Here is a 16798-nt window from a genome sequence, read left to right as displayed (position 1 = left end):
GCCCCACCCCCCCTCCCTCTCCATAAATGATGAACATTTCCAGTGAAACGATATCTTAAGGTCAGATACGATGAATTACAGCTTGACCTTATGTAAACAGTGTATTGTTATTGAGGAAAAACCAATTTCAAACAATCTTGACGGAAAGATAAAGTTCCTGAGAAACAGTCTAAAACAGAACACCTGCTTATACCAAATTTATACCAGGAGAATTTAACAACATTTGATCAGAGCTAGATCAGCATTGCACTAAAATATAAATAGAAGGATAAACCATCGAACTTTTCAATATTTTTACAACTTGATTTGAATATTCCGTAAATAAAGCATATATTATATAACTTTCCAACACCGAACAATAGATAAACCGAATAAAACCAATGATAAAATAATACAAGTGTGAGTTTCTACATTGTTCGTATTTTTATTGTTTAACATAATGTAGCTTAAGTTGTCAGTGGGCACTCCCAGTAATACATTATGCACTCTGTGTTGCCAGCCTTTGGAAAAAGAATGGATGTTCCTTTACATCTACATTGATATAAGAGATTCTGATTATTTGGTGCTTGCACTACTTGTAAGTTATATTCTGCAGCATTGGTTGTGGAGCAAGTAACACCCAAAAATTTCTGATTCTGGAAGGTAAGACAGAAAATAAAATTCCCTGATTAGTACAGGTCTAAAATAAATACCAACGTACGTTACTCTTAAACCTCTCATCTAATGTATAATGAATAAACTAATTTATGATACCTGGTTCCTCACAGGAATGGACTGCATAGACTAACAGACTCGTGGCCTTTAAATTCCTGATTAAACCTTGAGCATAAATGCTAACCTCATGTGTTAAAATAATGAACTTAATCTGGATTGAATTTCTGATATCACTGGATGAACCCATCCAGCTCAAATCCACAAGTTAATAAAAACGATTTTGAATGCATATGGACGTTCATCAAATTCTCTAATTATATCCCCTATTGTCCGCGAGAAAAATGTTTCTTGTGGTAAAATGCCTGGAGACCGCAGTCACTAGACAGAATATTTCTTTGCCGAATGCTAGTTACTAGTAGCTGGAAACTTCATGTAAGCCATGATTGACTTACCGCTAGTTCAGTGTCAATCACGAAGACTCCTTCTCCTGTATGTATAAGGACACTAAGCCAAAATTAACTCACCGCTTGTTCAATCACGTCTACGAGGACTTCGCCTCCAGCAGTTCCGATGGCTTTTTTCTCCCTGTACACACACTGAGAGAAGTTGCCAGCTCCTTGAGGACCTTGTGGTCCTGGTGGTCCTTGCGGCCCCGTTTGCCCAGGAGTTCCGGGTTCTCCTTTCTTACCCGTAGGTCCCATGTCACCCTTCTGTCCAGCAACACCATCAGTACCATTTATCCCAGGATCTCCATTGTTGCCTGCTTGACCTTGCTCACCCTTTTGCCCTTTAGGTCCCTGTTGACCCAAGTCACCTTGGGATCCATTTAAGCCTGGGGGTCCTGTGGGACCTCGCAACCTTCTGATACTTTCCACCTAGAAGAGATGCGATGCCAGGAAAATTAGAAAGACTACCTTTCATTCTAGTAACCACGAAACCAAACCTACATGATCCTTTCAAATGATAGGTTTAAGTGAATTCAGCTGTCTGATCTGAAACATTCTATTGCAGTTTCTGTAGTCTAGAAGAAGAAGTAAGGAGCAACACCTAACATGGAACATGGAGCTGTTGCAATTGCCAAGAATAGTCCATTTCATAATTGTGTGATTGGCGACCTGGCTGTGATTGAAAGTGAGGCTGTTGTTGATTTTGTTTTGATAAAAACTAGTAATCATTAGAACAACATGATTTTATATGAAGAGCAGTAAAGCCTGGTTTTCACTAGCGACGCAAGCACAGGCGCAAGCATGATACAGTCGAACCTCCCGTTAGCGGCCACCCAAAATGTGAAGACTAAGAGGTCGCTTGCGGAAGGTGGTCGCTTTCGAGAGGAGGGGTCTAAATTTTTCTTCATAAGCATATGATAACCGCAGACTTACCACATTAGCCAATATTTATTCAAACCCATATAATAATTTTAAGCAGCCACAAAAATATTTTAACTTCAAATTTCAAGATCAAAACCGTTAATGGGTCTCCCTTAATAACCTTACCTAATACGACAAAGGGATAAGTCTCATAATAGCTACAACTTGAGTCTACTGTTACTGCGTCGTCTACTGTTATCTACTGTCGTCTACTGCATCTACTGTTATGCGTCGTCAGACTTAAGTTTGCGTTGTGTTCAGTATGCGATAATGTTTCAGCCACACATTATTATCTGTCGAGTGGTCGCTTACAAGAAGTCGAAAACAAAAGAAAATTCCAAACGTTCTACTCAAAAGTGGTCGCGGTCGCTTACGAGAAGTTCCAGCTATAGTGATTTGACTTGGAAACTTTTGGTATTTTGGAAAACTGGTCGCTTGAGAGAGGTGGTCGTCTACGAGAGGTGGTCGCAAAGGGAGGTTCCGCTATAGTGCTTATTTTATCGTGAAAACAGCCTCGACGCAAGCCAGGTCCAAGGAGCAAAATTTTTCCTTTTCTTGTGTTTGCGTCGCGTTCGTCTTCACTTGACATAAAGCTCTTATGGTTATTGTGCGTGTGCTTGTGTCGCTATAGTGAAAATCAGGCAAGGTTTAATTGTATCTAAAAAAAGTTAAACTCCAGCATCGCTTCCACGCACAACCAGGTCACTAGGCATACCAGAGACTGTAAAATGGGCTCTAGTTCACCAAGGTTGAGGCAGAAATATACAAACAAATAAAAGTATTCCAAACTTAAATCCCCCCCTCCAAAAACAAAAAAAAAGAAAGATTATAACACATTATGTACTATCTGCTTCAAGCTGGATAAAAAGGATGGAATTTAATGTTAGTCCTGATTTCTGATCCATACCTTCGAGTTGAAGAAGGTTAACGTTTATTATATCTACTTTGAAAGTGATACAAAAAGAAGGGACAAACCGTTCGATGAGTACTTATTTACCTGGGAGCTCAAAGAACTGTTTATTGTGTTAAGAACAGTTTGCAACGAACTATCAGCATCCAACAAGTTTTGAGCGGTGTTGTTCAACTGTGGAAGAATGACATTTAAGCATCTGTAAGTTTTAAGTGTATATGTACTAAATACGACAGCTAGGTTTAGAAAAAGCGTTCAATGAGACGGAGCTGTTTTATCTCTGATCCCGCTATATAGTTGAGAAAGTTCCTGATTTCAAGTTTTTGAATGTTTTCGTACCCTTGGCAAAACTCAGTAATAAAGCAACCTGCTTGGAAAATACTAGATGTTATAAGAGTGCAGTCCCACGGTTACCTTTGAGTCAAAACTTGTTCTCACGGAATCCAGCTCTTGCAAGAAACTCACATTCATCGCACTCACGGATGCATCGAGCTTCTGACCGATATTCTGAATCTGTTATACACAAACGGTAAGGCGGTAAGTAAACATGGTGTCCATATCCTTTTTAGGCATTTCAAAACTTTAGTTTGTTCACCTTTAGTTAATGATAAAGTGAGACGATTAGCAGCTCCTAACAACCAGGCTCAATTTTAATTTTGTTTGTTTGTTGTTTTTGACTATTTTGTCTCTTTTTTGTGTGTGTGTGTGTGTGATCAATAAAGGGGTAATGCCTTAATTATGACTTTATACTGATATGACGTATTAAAATTGTTCCGTCCTAGATTGATAGTAAGAACATTTATTTAGTTTAAAATTTCAATTCGGACAACACAAGAATTGCTCTTCGCTAAGGAAACGGTATATCGCGTTGTAATTTGAAATTGAAATTTTGTCGCAGAGTTCGGGGATTTCAAAACATTGGTCAGGACAGTTCTGCGAAGGCTTGACACACGGCAGGTCTTTAAACAAGTGAAAAAACACCGGCGAAGTCCCAAGACTTGTAGGAACCTCTTATTCTGAAGAATGTCCTGAAATCCTGGACTGTTGTTGAAGCAAAATTTAAAGCGAAGTTAAAGGAACCTATGTACTTACACAACAACAATAACTCAGTGCTGTGGGATATTCTGGATCAAGTGTTCTATAGCATAGAATGCTCTGGAATGTTCCTTAGAATGTTCTGTAGCTAAGACATTAGACAGTATTCCAAACAGGTGGCCATGTGGTGCTTACGTTCCAGCTCTAAATACAGCGATACAAACGAGGCTAGATGGGGATCTTTTCATCAAGAGCCCGGGTACACAATCTAGAAAGGGTCTTCTTGGAGAACAGTTAAACAGGAAATTCCGGTAAAAAAGGGGCCTGGCTTGGCCATGCTCACCTTCAGTTGTCAATCAACCATCAGAGCGTAAACAACTCACCAACAAAACGTGTCTTTGTCTATGACCATTACTGGTAAAATTGGTACTGTTTTCGGAATAGGCTCTTTTAACCAAATTAGAAACTGACTTACATCGCTGTGGTGATATTATTAAATTTTGAGGCATATTTTTTCAGAGGAAGCTTGGGTCAACAACTTCCCAGACTACCTTAGCCTCCCACGCAGTCGTTTTTAGGGGACTCGTATTACCTCCTCCTAATACAAGTCCCCTAAAAACGACTGCGTGGGAGGCTAAGGCTACCCACGACTGAACGGTGTCTAAATGTGCCTTTCAAATCAACAAAGGGCTTGACCTTTTATAGCGAGAACTTCCGCTTTAAGATATTTGCTATGTATGTGCATCACGTACCATGAATGTTTTGATCACTGAAAAGTTTCGTTTCAGTTCGCTGATAATGTTTTCAAGTGGAGAAACAACAGGAGGAGATGAGGTCACAATATTCTTTGGTCCTTCTGTACTCTGATCAGAGCCACAGAGTTTCTCTCCTCTGGGACTTGGGGCTGTAGAGAGAAACCAACATGCACTTAGCAAAACGGAAAAATTCTTATGTACGTGTACAACGTAAATGGTTTGGACCAAGATTAGCCACAGTCAAACGTAGGTAAGAAAAATGGGAAAAAAATAAGTAGGAAAAGTTCGAATTCACTGAAGATAATTTTTTTACTTTGGAAGCTCAAAGCTGAGATTCCAAAGTTCTGAAACTATTTATTAAAGTTAAGTTACATCTAGTGCTGCTCCGAACAGCTGTTGTTAGAGTTTCCAATAGCTATAACGGCTAACACGGCGGTATATGATTATTTTCGGAAATGTGTGGTTGAAAACAAGAAAAATACAGAAATGCTCGTAGTCTAGTAATTTTTCTGCATTATTCAAAGCCATTTATATTGTGAAGATCATACTAAGTTGCTATTTTAATCAACTTACTTTGCACTGCAGCACCACTGCAATCTGTTGAAGTAATTGGAGTGTCTCGCGCCGATATCATCATCGTTAAAGCCAAGATCAAAGTGACAGTGGAAATCAGGAAGCAAACAGCAACAACAGCGACTATAATGTACAACAACCGCTTAAGCATCACCGCCTCTGACGGGCTCGAATTTGCTCGTTCTGTTGCTACTTGTTCACTCTTATGCGCTACATGCTTCTCAGGGCTCGCTTGTTTAGTTCCAGGGATCTCGCATCCTCCAACGAGGTCGTCATAAAGTCCTGCACCAGTTGCCTGTTTCGATTCCATCTCGAAATATACATTTTCTTCCCCAGCTACTGCCTTACTCATTGTTAAAAATGTGGCTTTGTTCTTCAATCCACGTACTCAGGGGCTAGCTATATGCTACGGCTAGAGAACACCACAGAAACCGAAAATGCCACCTGGAAGCGCAACTAGTTTGGTTTCATATAGGTGATGTCATTTATTTAATTCAGTTTCAAGTTTCTGAACAAGCAAAGACGTGTTTTCCAAATGTTGGCAGTTAATCCTCTCTCCTCTACTCCGCTCTCGATCGATAGCATTTCAATCATGCAGACTATGCAGCAAAATTAGCTGATCTAAAATTAAAAGTGCATCGAGGAAATCTTCGAAACACCCAGGACACGTTCTATAGATGAGTTTTCATATCTTGAAATTACAATTTAAAAAAATACCCATAAGTTTCTTTCTATAAAGAATGTCCCTGCATGAAAAAACTCTAGGATTTGTTTTTACAGACTTTGAACGCAAAAAAAGAATTAGACTGTTCAGCAAATAAATTGTTTATTTTCCCACTTTCTGTAACCTATGTACTTTATCATGAGATGAACAACCGTTGGAATTTGATGTTTCTTATTGGCTCGATTTCCGCCGCTCCCTCGGTTTCCGAACAGTAGTCCGAGTATCAGGCTTTCCTCCTCACCCCCCTCCCCTTAGGAAGGCCTGATACTCTGCCCCCTCCCCCCTCCCCTTAAGAAGACCTGATGCTCAGGTTACCCGAATTCACGGCGGCTGGTAATCGAGGCTATGTTTCTTATGAATTTTGTGTTCAGGATCTGCAAACTACTGATACTTAGACAAAAAAGTAAGCGAAACATGTCGCTGACTTGTTACCTAGGGACTTTGTATTTCGTGGTGTGGAAGATCTTTACTTTAATTTTTAATGCCGACAACTGTAGTGTGAACGTTAAAACAAAGGATTGTGCAGGGTCGCAGCCCTCCCAACATAAATTGCAGCACCATTGTTTCATGGCAAGGTTTCATAACCAGTCCCTCAGTTAACTATGATGCCGAGTAAGCAAACAAGCGGTCAGAAACTGAAACTTACATGTTTTTTGGTCGTTCTTTAATTAAGTATTTCACCTGCAGTTCTCAAACTCAGTAATAATTCATAAGTTTGCTTGCCAACTGAATAAATTTTTTTTCAAGACAGGATGTTCCATTGTACAATTTTAATTCATTCGCAGACTTTCATCCCGCCAATAATACGTAACTCTATTTTAGATCATTCACCTCAACTTTTACAGAAAACTTACGGCAAAAGAACAACTACTCAATACTCTCGCTACATCTACATTCTCGGCAGAACCTGAACTCGTTGAACAACAGAAACAACCCCTCCCGGATCTAGAACGGGAACTTGAACCGTCTGACCAGTTTGCCATTCATAGAAAATGGACGTTGCCTATTTGTTTTTATATTTTGTTGACAGGGGAACAGCTTTATGGACTAAAATTACTTCTTCTTCTTCTTCTTCTTCTTCTTCATCTTCATCTTCTTCTTCTTCTTCTTCTTCTTCTTCTTCTTCTTCTTCTTCTTCTTCTTCTTCTTCTTCTTCTTCTTCTTCTTCGTCTTCGTCTTCGTCTTCGTCTTCGTCTTCTTCTTCTTCTTCTTCTTCTTCTTCTTCTTCTTCGTCTTCGTCTTCTTCTTCTTCTTCTTCTTCTTCGTCTTCGTCTTCGTCTTCGTCTTCGTCTTCGTCTTCGTCTTCGTCTTCTTCTTCTTCTTCTTCTTCTTCTTCTTCTTCTTCTTCTTCTTCGTCTTCGTCTTCGTCTTCGTCTTCTTCTTCTTCTTCTTCTTCTTCTTCTTCTTCTTCTTCTTCTTCTTCTTCTTCTTCTTCGTCTTCGTCTTCGTCTTCGTCTTCGTCTTCGTCTTCTTCTTCTTCTTCTTCTTCTTCTTCTTCTTCTTCTTCTTCTTCTTCTTCTTCTTCTTCTTCTTCTTCTTCTTCTTCTTCTTCTTCTACCGTTTTTGGTTCTCTTAACCTAGACGCTCCTGCTTCACACATTGTAACCCCGAATGTCGACTGAAATCATGCATACAATGTGACTTTAAACGAAAATGTAACAATGCATAATTTAGTATTGTTTCGGTGGGAAGTTATATCAAAACTCGTGCTTCGTGCTTCATCGGGGTATCCAGACACCTTGAAACAATAAAAGCACTTGGCCTATACCCTCGTGCTTTCATCTCAGTGTTTCTCGGTGTCTGGATACCCGCCGATGAAGCACTCGCACTCGCTTTTGTATTACTACAAATATGTCATATTTCATATATTAACATCCCTTCATGCATGGATATCTTAGAAGTAAAACGCTGATCACGACCAGCGTCCAGTAGTTAAAAGCCTGTCCGGAAGTTTTATTCCGAGGTTTTTCTGGTTTCAGATATTTCATAAAAGCCAATTTACTTCTTGCTACTCATTTTGACCCTAGTTTCACTTTTATCAATTCTTCTGTCCGGCTTTATTATTTTTGGCTGATTAGATCTCTTACAAATCCTGCGTATACCTACAGCATTTTCGTTTGCAGTTCCTTGCATTTTATTATTATATTATTACTCGGGCCGTGAGGCCGCGAGTTAAGTTCTCGGTTGTGTTCTTTTTTATTTTATTTAATTTTTTTCTTTGTGTCGCGATTGTCCAAGAGATAACGCATAGGACTTTGTATACGACCACATGGCGTGTCACATACAAGATGGCAGATGCAAGAGGCAAATGACTAAAAATAAGACTTCAGCATTCATAAAGAGAAGTATCTCGGAAACTCTTAATGACTACTTTAAGTCATTTCTGTCCAAACCTGTACATATCGGGACTTGAACAATGATGACGGAAAATGCTTGCAACTGAAAATTTGCGTTTTCATACGATGCCAGTGATCACCACAAGATTTGGAATGAGGCCTTCAATTCACGACGATCATACCGGAAATTGCGATCTTTTAGCGTCACCATGACCCGCGGTCACACAGATACATATATTTGACTCACGGTTAGTATTGAAAAATAATCAATGTACAAATAGCTTTTGTCTCCAAACCAAAGGTGAAAACGCAAGGATTAAAGTCCGGGAATTAAAGCATCCGTATGAAGCACAAGCACATTGGACCTTTTGAGACGCACAAACATGTAGGGAAAAACTCCCTCCCCCTCCCTCCCACACACTTCCTTTAGCCCTACCTTGGGGGAAATATTTGATACAGGCAATGTGGCGCAATAGCATTTAAACGCAAAGCTAGCGGCACTGGCATGCAATAAAAACCGCATTACAGCGAAATAACTTTTTCCTGCAGGTTTAAGGATTTCAGTATCACCTTTGATCACGACGAAGAGTAAAATGACATTTTCACAATCATACAAGAATTTGCCAACAAATGTGTGTATGGTTGCCAGATGGTCGATGCGACCAGATTTGCGGACCTAAAATTTTTACTGCTTCTTATTTATAGCCTTCAGTTAAACCATTTTGCAAATTTTTGTCAAAGGTATAATTACGCAACCACAAATTAAATTCAAAGACCTGTTGTCGTTACCTAGCATCTGGGTACGCGCTCGTACCTTTATTTGCATACGACTGCAAATTTCGAACTCAACTGTGCTAGCATTTTGCAAGAAGACAGTAATATACACCGAAACGTCAAAATCTGTTGGGGTTTTTTTCTCACGTTCCAGCGATTTATTTATCAATTGCAACTTTCCTAATGAAAGGCGCTGCGCAATTTATGCATTTTTATCAACTATACAATACTATGTCTTGACTTCGAATGATCTCATACTTCTCTATCGACGGCTAGCCTGCGTAGGTTGGGGTATTGTCCGCGCGTGATATGTTCGCCCAACTATCGCCTTTGCTTAACATCCTGCCACGTACGCAGGCTGTCTACCGCTTGCTCCGATATTCCTGAGAAAGAGGCTAAGACTACTCTTTGTCGATCATGCTACATTTTATTATACTGAAAACGTTTCTGTATATAATCTCGGTGCTTATATAAAATAAAATCAAGGCAGTTTTCTCAAGCTTTCAATCATCGATTTCTCTTAAATAATAATCTTTGATTTTTTAATTTGTCATCGACGAGGTATCGTTAAAGTGTAAAAAGGGATTTTATCCAGTTCACATAACTAGAGTGCAAAAATTACATTAATCCAAGATCAATTTACGCGCGTGGATTAACAAGCGTAGACTGCGATACGCGAACGTCCTATATTATTTAAGGAGCAGGCGTCTTTGGTCTTCTTTTCCCTCCTGAAAAAAAAAAGAAGAAAGAAGTTTTTAAAACCGTATTTTCTCACTCTTTGCAAAGATTAAGCAAAAATTTCGACCCTGCCACTCGGGAGTTCTAGTAGGCCAGATTGCGAGAGCAATAGCCGACAATTAACATGGAATTTTGGGACAAACTTCAACATTTGGTTTGATTGCTTAGTTTTCTTCGTTCTCAAGTCTTTTCAGGCCTTCCCAGCCACCATACTGGCGAAATACATGGTGCGCTGTTGGTAAAACAGATATATTTCAAACTGCTTTCACTAATGCATTTCAGACTACAACAGCCAACCGCGCTGAAAAAAAATTGTTTGCGTGCTTTCTTCATCTTTTGCCCATTGCGGCACCATAACTCGAAATTGTTGCTGCAATAGTTTTTTCAATGGTAGTAGGTGGAAGCAAATTAATAAAAATGCTATGCTCAGGGCCACCTAACGCGAACATACTTAATTAAAATAACGTCTCCTGTGTCCCCAGATCGCTCTGTGCCCTGTTAAAGGCATATTTGTGTAAGCTTATAGAGTTTGAACCATTCGGATCCTTCAGCTGAAAATATAAGCTACAGAAAGTCTTAGGGAACGGAATCTTTTCCCTCGAATTTACGAAACTTTTGTTAGCTTTACTAAAATGCCAGCTGACCTTTCTTCGCATTTTCATCGAAATTATTTGCCCCTCCGAAAACGAAACGAATGAGTTTTCGGCAGTGATACGAAATTTTGAGCTAACGTTTTACCAAATAAAATTTTAGAATTTCTTTAAAACCGAATCCGAAGTTCTAAGTCGATATATTTATAAAGGCCTTCCGCGCAGATCTCCACCAAAATGAACTGCATGTTGAATGCCTCTGTTAGATTGCACCTCCATAGGCTTTAATTTAGTTGGGTTGCAGACAATTATCGTAGATCGTCGCGTAATTAATCATGACTTGCCTTGCTTCTTGGGTTTTTTGTTTCCTCTCTTTTTGCCTTTTTTCATTTCGCATGTCTTTGTCTTCGGGTTTAGTTTAAAGCCTTTTCCACACGCCTCTGAAAAGATGGAAAGAAACAAAATACTTCAGCACAACAAATTAATTTAAAAAGGTGAAAATTGCTTGTTCCTAAGTTCATAAAGGGACTAGACCCTGGTTTACACATTGTTCAAATTGAGTCATATGAAAAAAATGAACCCAATCGCCAGATCCATAAAAATTAGTAAGTTTGCCAGGCGTTCTCCAAATCCATATAAAAGTCTCTAATTTTTCCAACTTTTGAACGCCTTCTACATGGTTGAAATCTAACGACATAACCTCAAACTCAGTAAACTAACTAATTTCAATGTGATCTTTCTTGTGATCGACTCCAATTTCTTATTAAATGAAAATTTAAGAATTCGTTCCCAGTCTCCAATTGAATTCCGGAACGGGCAACGCTGAAATAAAGACAAAGCATTCAAAAATCTGGCTTTCCATAAAAAAAAAAAAAAAAAAACATCCAGTTGCCCATCGCATTGCTAAAGCTATGGGGTCCAAAAGAATTCACGAATTTTGGTCCGTCTCTGTCGTTCAGTTCCCCCGCCAATCGTTTAACATTATCAATTAATAGTTGTCTCATTTCCCTTTTATCCGATCAAGTGCACCATGGGTAATCAAGAATGGATTACAGCTAAGTATGCATGGGACAAAATACGATTTAGTCACGGAATTTCAAGAATGACTAGATCTTCAAATTTATGCTGTTTCGTCACCGAGCTCACGAATATTTCATGAACGTAGTTAAAAAATAAATAAATAAATAAATGAAAATTGGTGACAATTTTTCATAGCTTTGTAGACTGCAAGCAGTCCCTTTCTGGATAGTCGAGAGGTCGCGCGAAATAGCCGAGTGTGAAAAAAAACTATAGTGAACAAGCGGAAGGGGGCCTGGGGAGAGGCGGAAAAAATTCTCTCCCTAGTCTCTTCTCGATTATTTCTCCTCGCTCCAGTCTCGCCGCGCTATGAGCGTACCATCTCGACTAACCAGAAAGGGACTGCTTGCAGTCTAATAGCTTTGCGTTTTTCTACAAAGCTGTTAATCTCCCGCCTCGTCACGCGAGTGCCCCGCCGGGTTAATAATAATTCAGTTCGAACCTCTTCTACTTCGTTTGTTTGTTTGTTAAACGTATTAAACGTAAAAAGCTGCTTGTTGCACTGACATACGATACCTTGGCACTGGGATTTGTCGCTGTTTGCGAACTTTCCAGCCTTTGCGGCTCTTGCACAGGGAATGCAGAATTTAGAATCACGCTTTGCAGATGAAAACAATGCGAACCCTTTATCACACTTTAGGCAGGTTCCATTCTCACAGGCCGCGCACTTTTTGGGACAAAGAGCTTCTGTCATTTTTGCTGAAAGAAAACGCATTTATTAAAATGGAATTTAATTTAAAAGTGCAATTCGTTTACTCAGGAACTCGTTCAATAAGTGTGTGTGTGTGTGTTCCAGGCCGAGTTAGAAATGTTGGTTTTTGAGGAGAGGGTAAAACCGGAGTACCCGGAGAAAAACCGCTCTCGTAGCAAGGACAAGAACCAACAACAAACTCAACCCAAGCCAGATTGGCGGAAGGCGAGTGCTCTCAGCACTACACAATCTGTGCTACGAATACAATACATATTTTGGTTTCAGTGTGGCTTTCTGTTTTCTCCAAAAATACTGAAACGATCGTGATCGGGAATAACTTGACCTTCTTCGAGAGGCAAGCAGCTAAACCTGATACAGCGATAACCAGGGAACGTCACGCGAAATGAGCGCTGGTCGCAATAACAAAGGCGTGCAGAGGAATGCCCGCGCGCAAGCGGGAGAGAGAATTTACCAAAAGTTTGAAAGAAACGGATATTGGTACAAATTCATAGACAGGCATGTCCTGGAGCACAGGTCAGGGAGGAGACCCTGGGTACAGTTTGCCTCTCCTTCTCTCTTTCTACTCTTTTTTCCGTTGGATTTTCGAGACTTGTACGCTTCGGTCGAATTCCCGCCAGTACTTTAGACGCTCCCCTCAGGTTGCCTTCGCCGTTATAAACCAAGATGGCGGGAGTTCGATCGAAGCGTACGAGTCTCGAAAATCCCACGGAAAAATAGGGAACTGTGAACAATCTACTTTGAAAGCGCTACACACTACGGAGACTATTTCCTGACTAATGAGAGTCAAAGGTTTATTCTGACCTGCAGCGCATTTTGAGTCGTCTTTATCGACACCCTTTTTCTTGATCGAAGTTTGCTTTGCACATGGTTTACAAATGGTTTTATTGAATCGTCTCAACGTTATGGTGATTCTAGCAAATCCATTGTCACACTCCAGGCATTTTCTGCCATCACATCTAACACAGTTCTTGCCACAGTCTGCTGAAAAAACATGAATCAATTCAACTCAATGCTTGGGCACACATATAATTGTCTTCTAAATTAAACAAGGTAGAGAAACAAGAATAAGAAAAATATATCGACAATTGACAAATCAGGGACAAGCAATCAAGTTGTAGTTGAAGAACGTTCTGAAAGTTTTCCAGAAATTAAGTGACATGGTTAAACTGCATACAGTTCATCATCAAAATTTAATTTTTAAAGAAGCGTATTGAATCAGTTGATTTTTCTCAACTGATGGACATTGTTGTAGTTAAGGCTGTTTTCTCTGCAGCCACTTACTAATGCCGTATTGTAGTTTTTCCTCATTTCTTTCTTTATTTAAAAAAAATGTATATTTTTGAATTATCATTTATCATTTTTACCAACTGTATATATTATAGGATTGTATTGTATTCTTTCATATTGTTATGTAGTTAGGTGTCCCAGTTAATGTAAATTCCAGTGCGTTAGATGTTAGGACACATTAACAAAGGTCTTACTTACTCACTTACCTTTTTCGCATTGATTTGTCTCCTGATTCAGCCGAAATCCAGCTTTGCAGTCGACGCAGATACCACGCTCTGTACAATTAAGACAGGCTTTTGCACATGCCCGCGCTAAAAGTCAAACATACAGAAATGGGGCATTTCAGTAGGAACAACAGGCAAGATAGCATCTTACCCAGACGTCCTTTGGACTGTCACGTCACGCATTCTTCCCCACGAAGTTGTGCGTAGCGTGGCGAGTAAAAGAACGTCTGCGTATTACGAGTTGTAGAGTTGTACGACGCTACATATCAAAGGGCTGAGAAAACGGCAAGATTGGTTTTCTAAGCGCTCCACCGCCTATACGGCCTCTCGCCGACTAAAGTGCCCCTTTTTCGAATCTCACAAATTCAAAGTATTGTGATGGGCACCTGAGGCCGTAGACCTTCCAGCAGTCTTAACCTAAGTTTGGTAGCGTGCGCGATGGATCATAGCCAGTCGCGAGACGCAACTCCTTGTTCCGCGTGATCTGAGGTGCTAGCAGCTTACTGAGGCCGTTGCCACGATTTTGATTTAATCGCCTGCTACGGTGAATTCGCTGCGATTTAGTAAGAGTGATTTGATTCAGTTTTGTTGCGACTTTGATACGGTGTAAACAAGGGAAGAAGACTGCAAGCGATGTAACCTGCTCGCAGGGTATATTACTTTGCATGCGCTTTATAAATAGCAGCTGACCTCAAACGGCGTTTGCGTGAAATCAGTCAATCAACACTGATCTCTGTCTGCATCGCAATTTGATGAAAAACATGAAGGAGAAATACGACTGATTCGATATCAATCAATCAATCAATCAATCAATCAATCAATCAATCAATCAATCATTCAATCAATCAATCAATCAATCAAAACTTCATATGCTCCAAAGTCCAAAGTTGTTAGAAATGTTAGCCGTCTCCTGGGGAAGGAGTTCGGGTAGTGAACGCGACGATCCCCGCGTGGAGGGAGTTACTCTTCGGAAATTTTTGGTGGGGGTGTGTGGCTCTGTTCTCTAAGCCCTTACCCTATTTCACACCAAAATATATCTTCCCGATCCCGCATCCTTTTTTCTAAAATTCATACCCATTTTAAGACATAATTTCTAGAATCCATATGCGTTTCTGTAATAATCATTACCCGTTTTTAGACTTCGAGACAAAAATGGTCAAAATCCCTATTTCAGACCAAAACGTCTAAAAGAACATACTCTTTTAAGCCGTACAAAGATACATAGCTGATATAGGGAAATACTCCCTCCCCCTCCCCCTCCCCCCCCTCCCACACACTCCTTGGGGGAAAATATTTGATACAGGCAATGTGGCGCAATAGCATTTAAACGCAAAAGCTAGTTGCACCGGCATGCAATAAAAACCGCACTACAGCGAAATTACTTTTTCCTGCAGGTTTAAAGATTACAGTATCGCATTTGATCACGACGTAGAGTAAAATGACCTTTTCACAATCATACAAGAATTTGCCAAAAAAATGTGTGTATGGTTTCCAGATGGTCGATCCGTGCAGATTTGCGGACCTAAAATTTTCACTGCTTCTTATTTGAGGCCTTCAGTTAAACCATTTTGCAAATTTTTGTAAAAGATATAATTACGCATCAACGAATTTAGATTCAAAAACCCGTTTCATAGTGCTCGCCTGGTGGCTAGATTGAGATGAACGTAGGCGAAACAATTTCAACGCACAATCTCAATCTGGGAAAAGAGGATACGAAATTTGCCAACAGTATGATTGCAACTGCGTCAGACGAGTTGACATTGGATTGAAGCAAAATAGGCAGTTTACGACGCTTGTTTTGCGGATTTAGAAGCTTGCTTAATCAAAATAAAGTTGTGTATCGACAAAATCGCACCGAAAAATGTTTGGGCACAGAAAACGCGTCTGCATATGATAAAAGTTTACCTTTCCGAGGTTTTGAGCCTCTTCTGGACTCGACCGCGACAAATAGAACAGCAGTAATCACCAGCAAAACCAACAAAATGCCCTTCATGATGTGCTTTTGTTTGCTTCCTCGCTTGCGCAACTGTCAGACTGACCAACTGTTCAAAGGGTTTTCTTTTTTTATTAACTGGTCAATCCGGTTTTCAGCATATTCAAGTGTCTGTTGCCTGTCAAACCGTGTTTTGTGCTCTCCATCTCCAGTTACGCTGAACGTGCAAAACCGGTGTTACCAGAAATGCCCCCCAAAAAAATCAATAGACCCATTCATCGTCTTCAGTACATTAAACATGGTAAACATAATACTCCGGTGGTGTAAAATTGATGTGCAAATTAACTTTGTGAATAATAAAGTATGCCGTACAGCAGAGCCATCTTATCTGAAACGGGAAAACGAAAAACAAAGCTGAATAGTCCATTGTGCACATCCGTTGAGGGCATCTGAGGGCAGCTGGAATACCTTATCTTTCACACGAATCTAGACAAATGGCTCACTCGTAATGCCAAGTGCCCTCGAAAACAAACTAAACTCCGGAACAATTGACCCCTGGAGATATCTGATGACGGAACGCCTTTGAAAAAAATGGGAGGGAAAGCCCTTTTGTTACGAATTTTCAATGTTTTTCGCACACTTATTCAAACGTCAGACTCTTATGTGCTATTATGGAAAATATCTCTCCACTTTGGAGAATTGATTTGTACAACCTTTCTTCCTTACAAATAATCACATATCAGTTCAACAATTTCCCGTAATAAAGCGGAGCGCCATCTTGATCGACCTTACGATGTTCCAGACGAGAATCAGGTTATCTCTTTTTTTTTCTTTTAGGAAACTTCAAACATCCTTGGGAGACATCAGCAAAGCACGTACAAATCGTTTTTGCTCAATACGCTCAATTAAATTATGTAAAGACAAGTATTCAGTATTAAAGACCAAGTAAAAGCTGATGATGAAAAACACCCAACCCCGATGTTTCGGTGCTGACATAATTCAGTATGGTTTTCAAATCCTGTTTACCTTATACAATAAAAAATAAAAAATAAAAAATAAACCACTTAACTTAGATGTCAATATCTTTAACACAGAGTACCAATTGGGGA

At 39.8% G+C, this 16798-nt stretch overlaps 2 protein-coding genes across 3 annotated transcripts; both read right to left on the bottom strand.

Moving 5' to 3' along the window:
* Window positions 1-400: 400 nt before the first annotated feature.
* LOC146474680 (uncharacterized) lies at window positions 401-6117 on the bottom strand. The gene is made up of 6 exons (XM_085116410.1): window positions 5295-6117; window positions 4719-4870; window positions 3346-3444; window positions 3019-3105; window positions 1179-1529; window positions 401-635 (listed from the first exon to the last, which is right to left on the bottom strand). Exons 1-6 carry the CDS (start codon window positions 5644-5646, stop codon window positions 447-449), a joined length of 1230 nt encoding a protein of 409 aa, XP_084972536.1. The 5' UTR covers window positions 5647-6117; the 3' UTR covers window positions 401-446.
* A 3418-nt stretch (window positions 6118-9535) lies between these two features.
* LOC146474679 (uncharacterized) lies at window positions 9536-15827 on the bottom strand. 2 transcript variants are annotated; one of them, XM_085116428.1, is made up of 6 exons: window positions 15662-15827; window positions 13739-13843; window positions 13047-13226; window positions 12050-12232; window positions 10801-10896; window positions 9536-9856 (listed from the first exon to the last, which is right to left on the bottom strand). In XM_085116428.1, exons 1-6 carry the CDS (start codon window positions 15747-15749, stop codon window positions 9822-9824), a joined length of 687 nt encoding a protein of 228 aa, XP_084972554.1. In that variant the 5' UTR covers window positions 15750-15827; the 3' UTR covers window positions 9536-9821. The 2 variants fall into 2 exon arrangements, with proteins under 2 accessions (XP_084972554.1, XP_084972555.1); XM_085116429.1 differs by having other exon boundaries at window positions 13047-13223.
* Between the last annotated feature and the right edge of the window lie 971 nt (window positions 15828-16798).

Source organism: Pavona decussata, unplaced genomic scaffold (assembly GCF_977016875.1).
Source record: "Pavona decussata unplaced genomic scaffold, jaPavDecu1.1 SCAFFOLD_87, whole genome shotgun sequence".
Lineage (NCBI taxonomy): Eukaryota > Metazoa > Cnidaria > Anthozoa > Scleractinia > Agariciidae > Pavona > Pavona decussata.
Note: the sequence above shows the minus strand (reverse complement) of the source record. Positions and strands in the feature narration are given on the sequence as shown.

Excerpts from the sequence above, each read along its gene's own strand:
- LOC146474679 (XM_085116428.1), bottom strand. The coding sequence starts at position 15,749 with ATGAAGGGCATTTTGTTGGTTTTGCTGGTGATTACTGCTGTTCTATTT. Across the intron at positions 12,233-13,046 it reads CGACTCAAAATGCGCTGCAG|CAAAAATGACAGAAGCTCTT; the intron begins GTCAGAATAAAC and ends GTTTTCTTTCAG. Across the intron at positions 10,897-12,049 it reads CGACAAATCCCAGTGCCAAG|AGGCGTGTGGAAAAGGCTTT; the intron begins GTATCGTATGTC and ends CCATCTTTTCAG.
- LOC146474680 (XM_085116410.1), bottom strand. The coding sequence starts at position 5,646 with ATGAGTAAGGCAGTAGCTGGGGAAGAAAATGTATATTTCGAGATGGAA. Across the intron at positions 4,871-5,294 it reads CAGTGGTGCTGCAGTGCAAA|CCCCAAGTCCCAGAGGAGAG; the intron begins GTAAGTTGATTA and ends TTCTCTCTACAG. Across the intron at positions 3,445-4,718 it reads CAGTGATCAAAACATTCATG|ATTCAGAATATCGGTCAGAA; the intron begins GTACGTGATGCA and ends TGTGTATAACAG.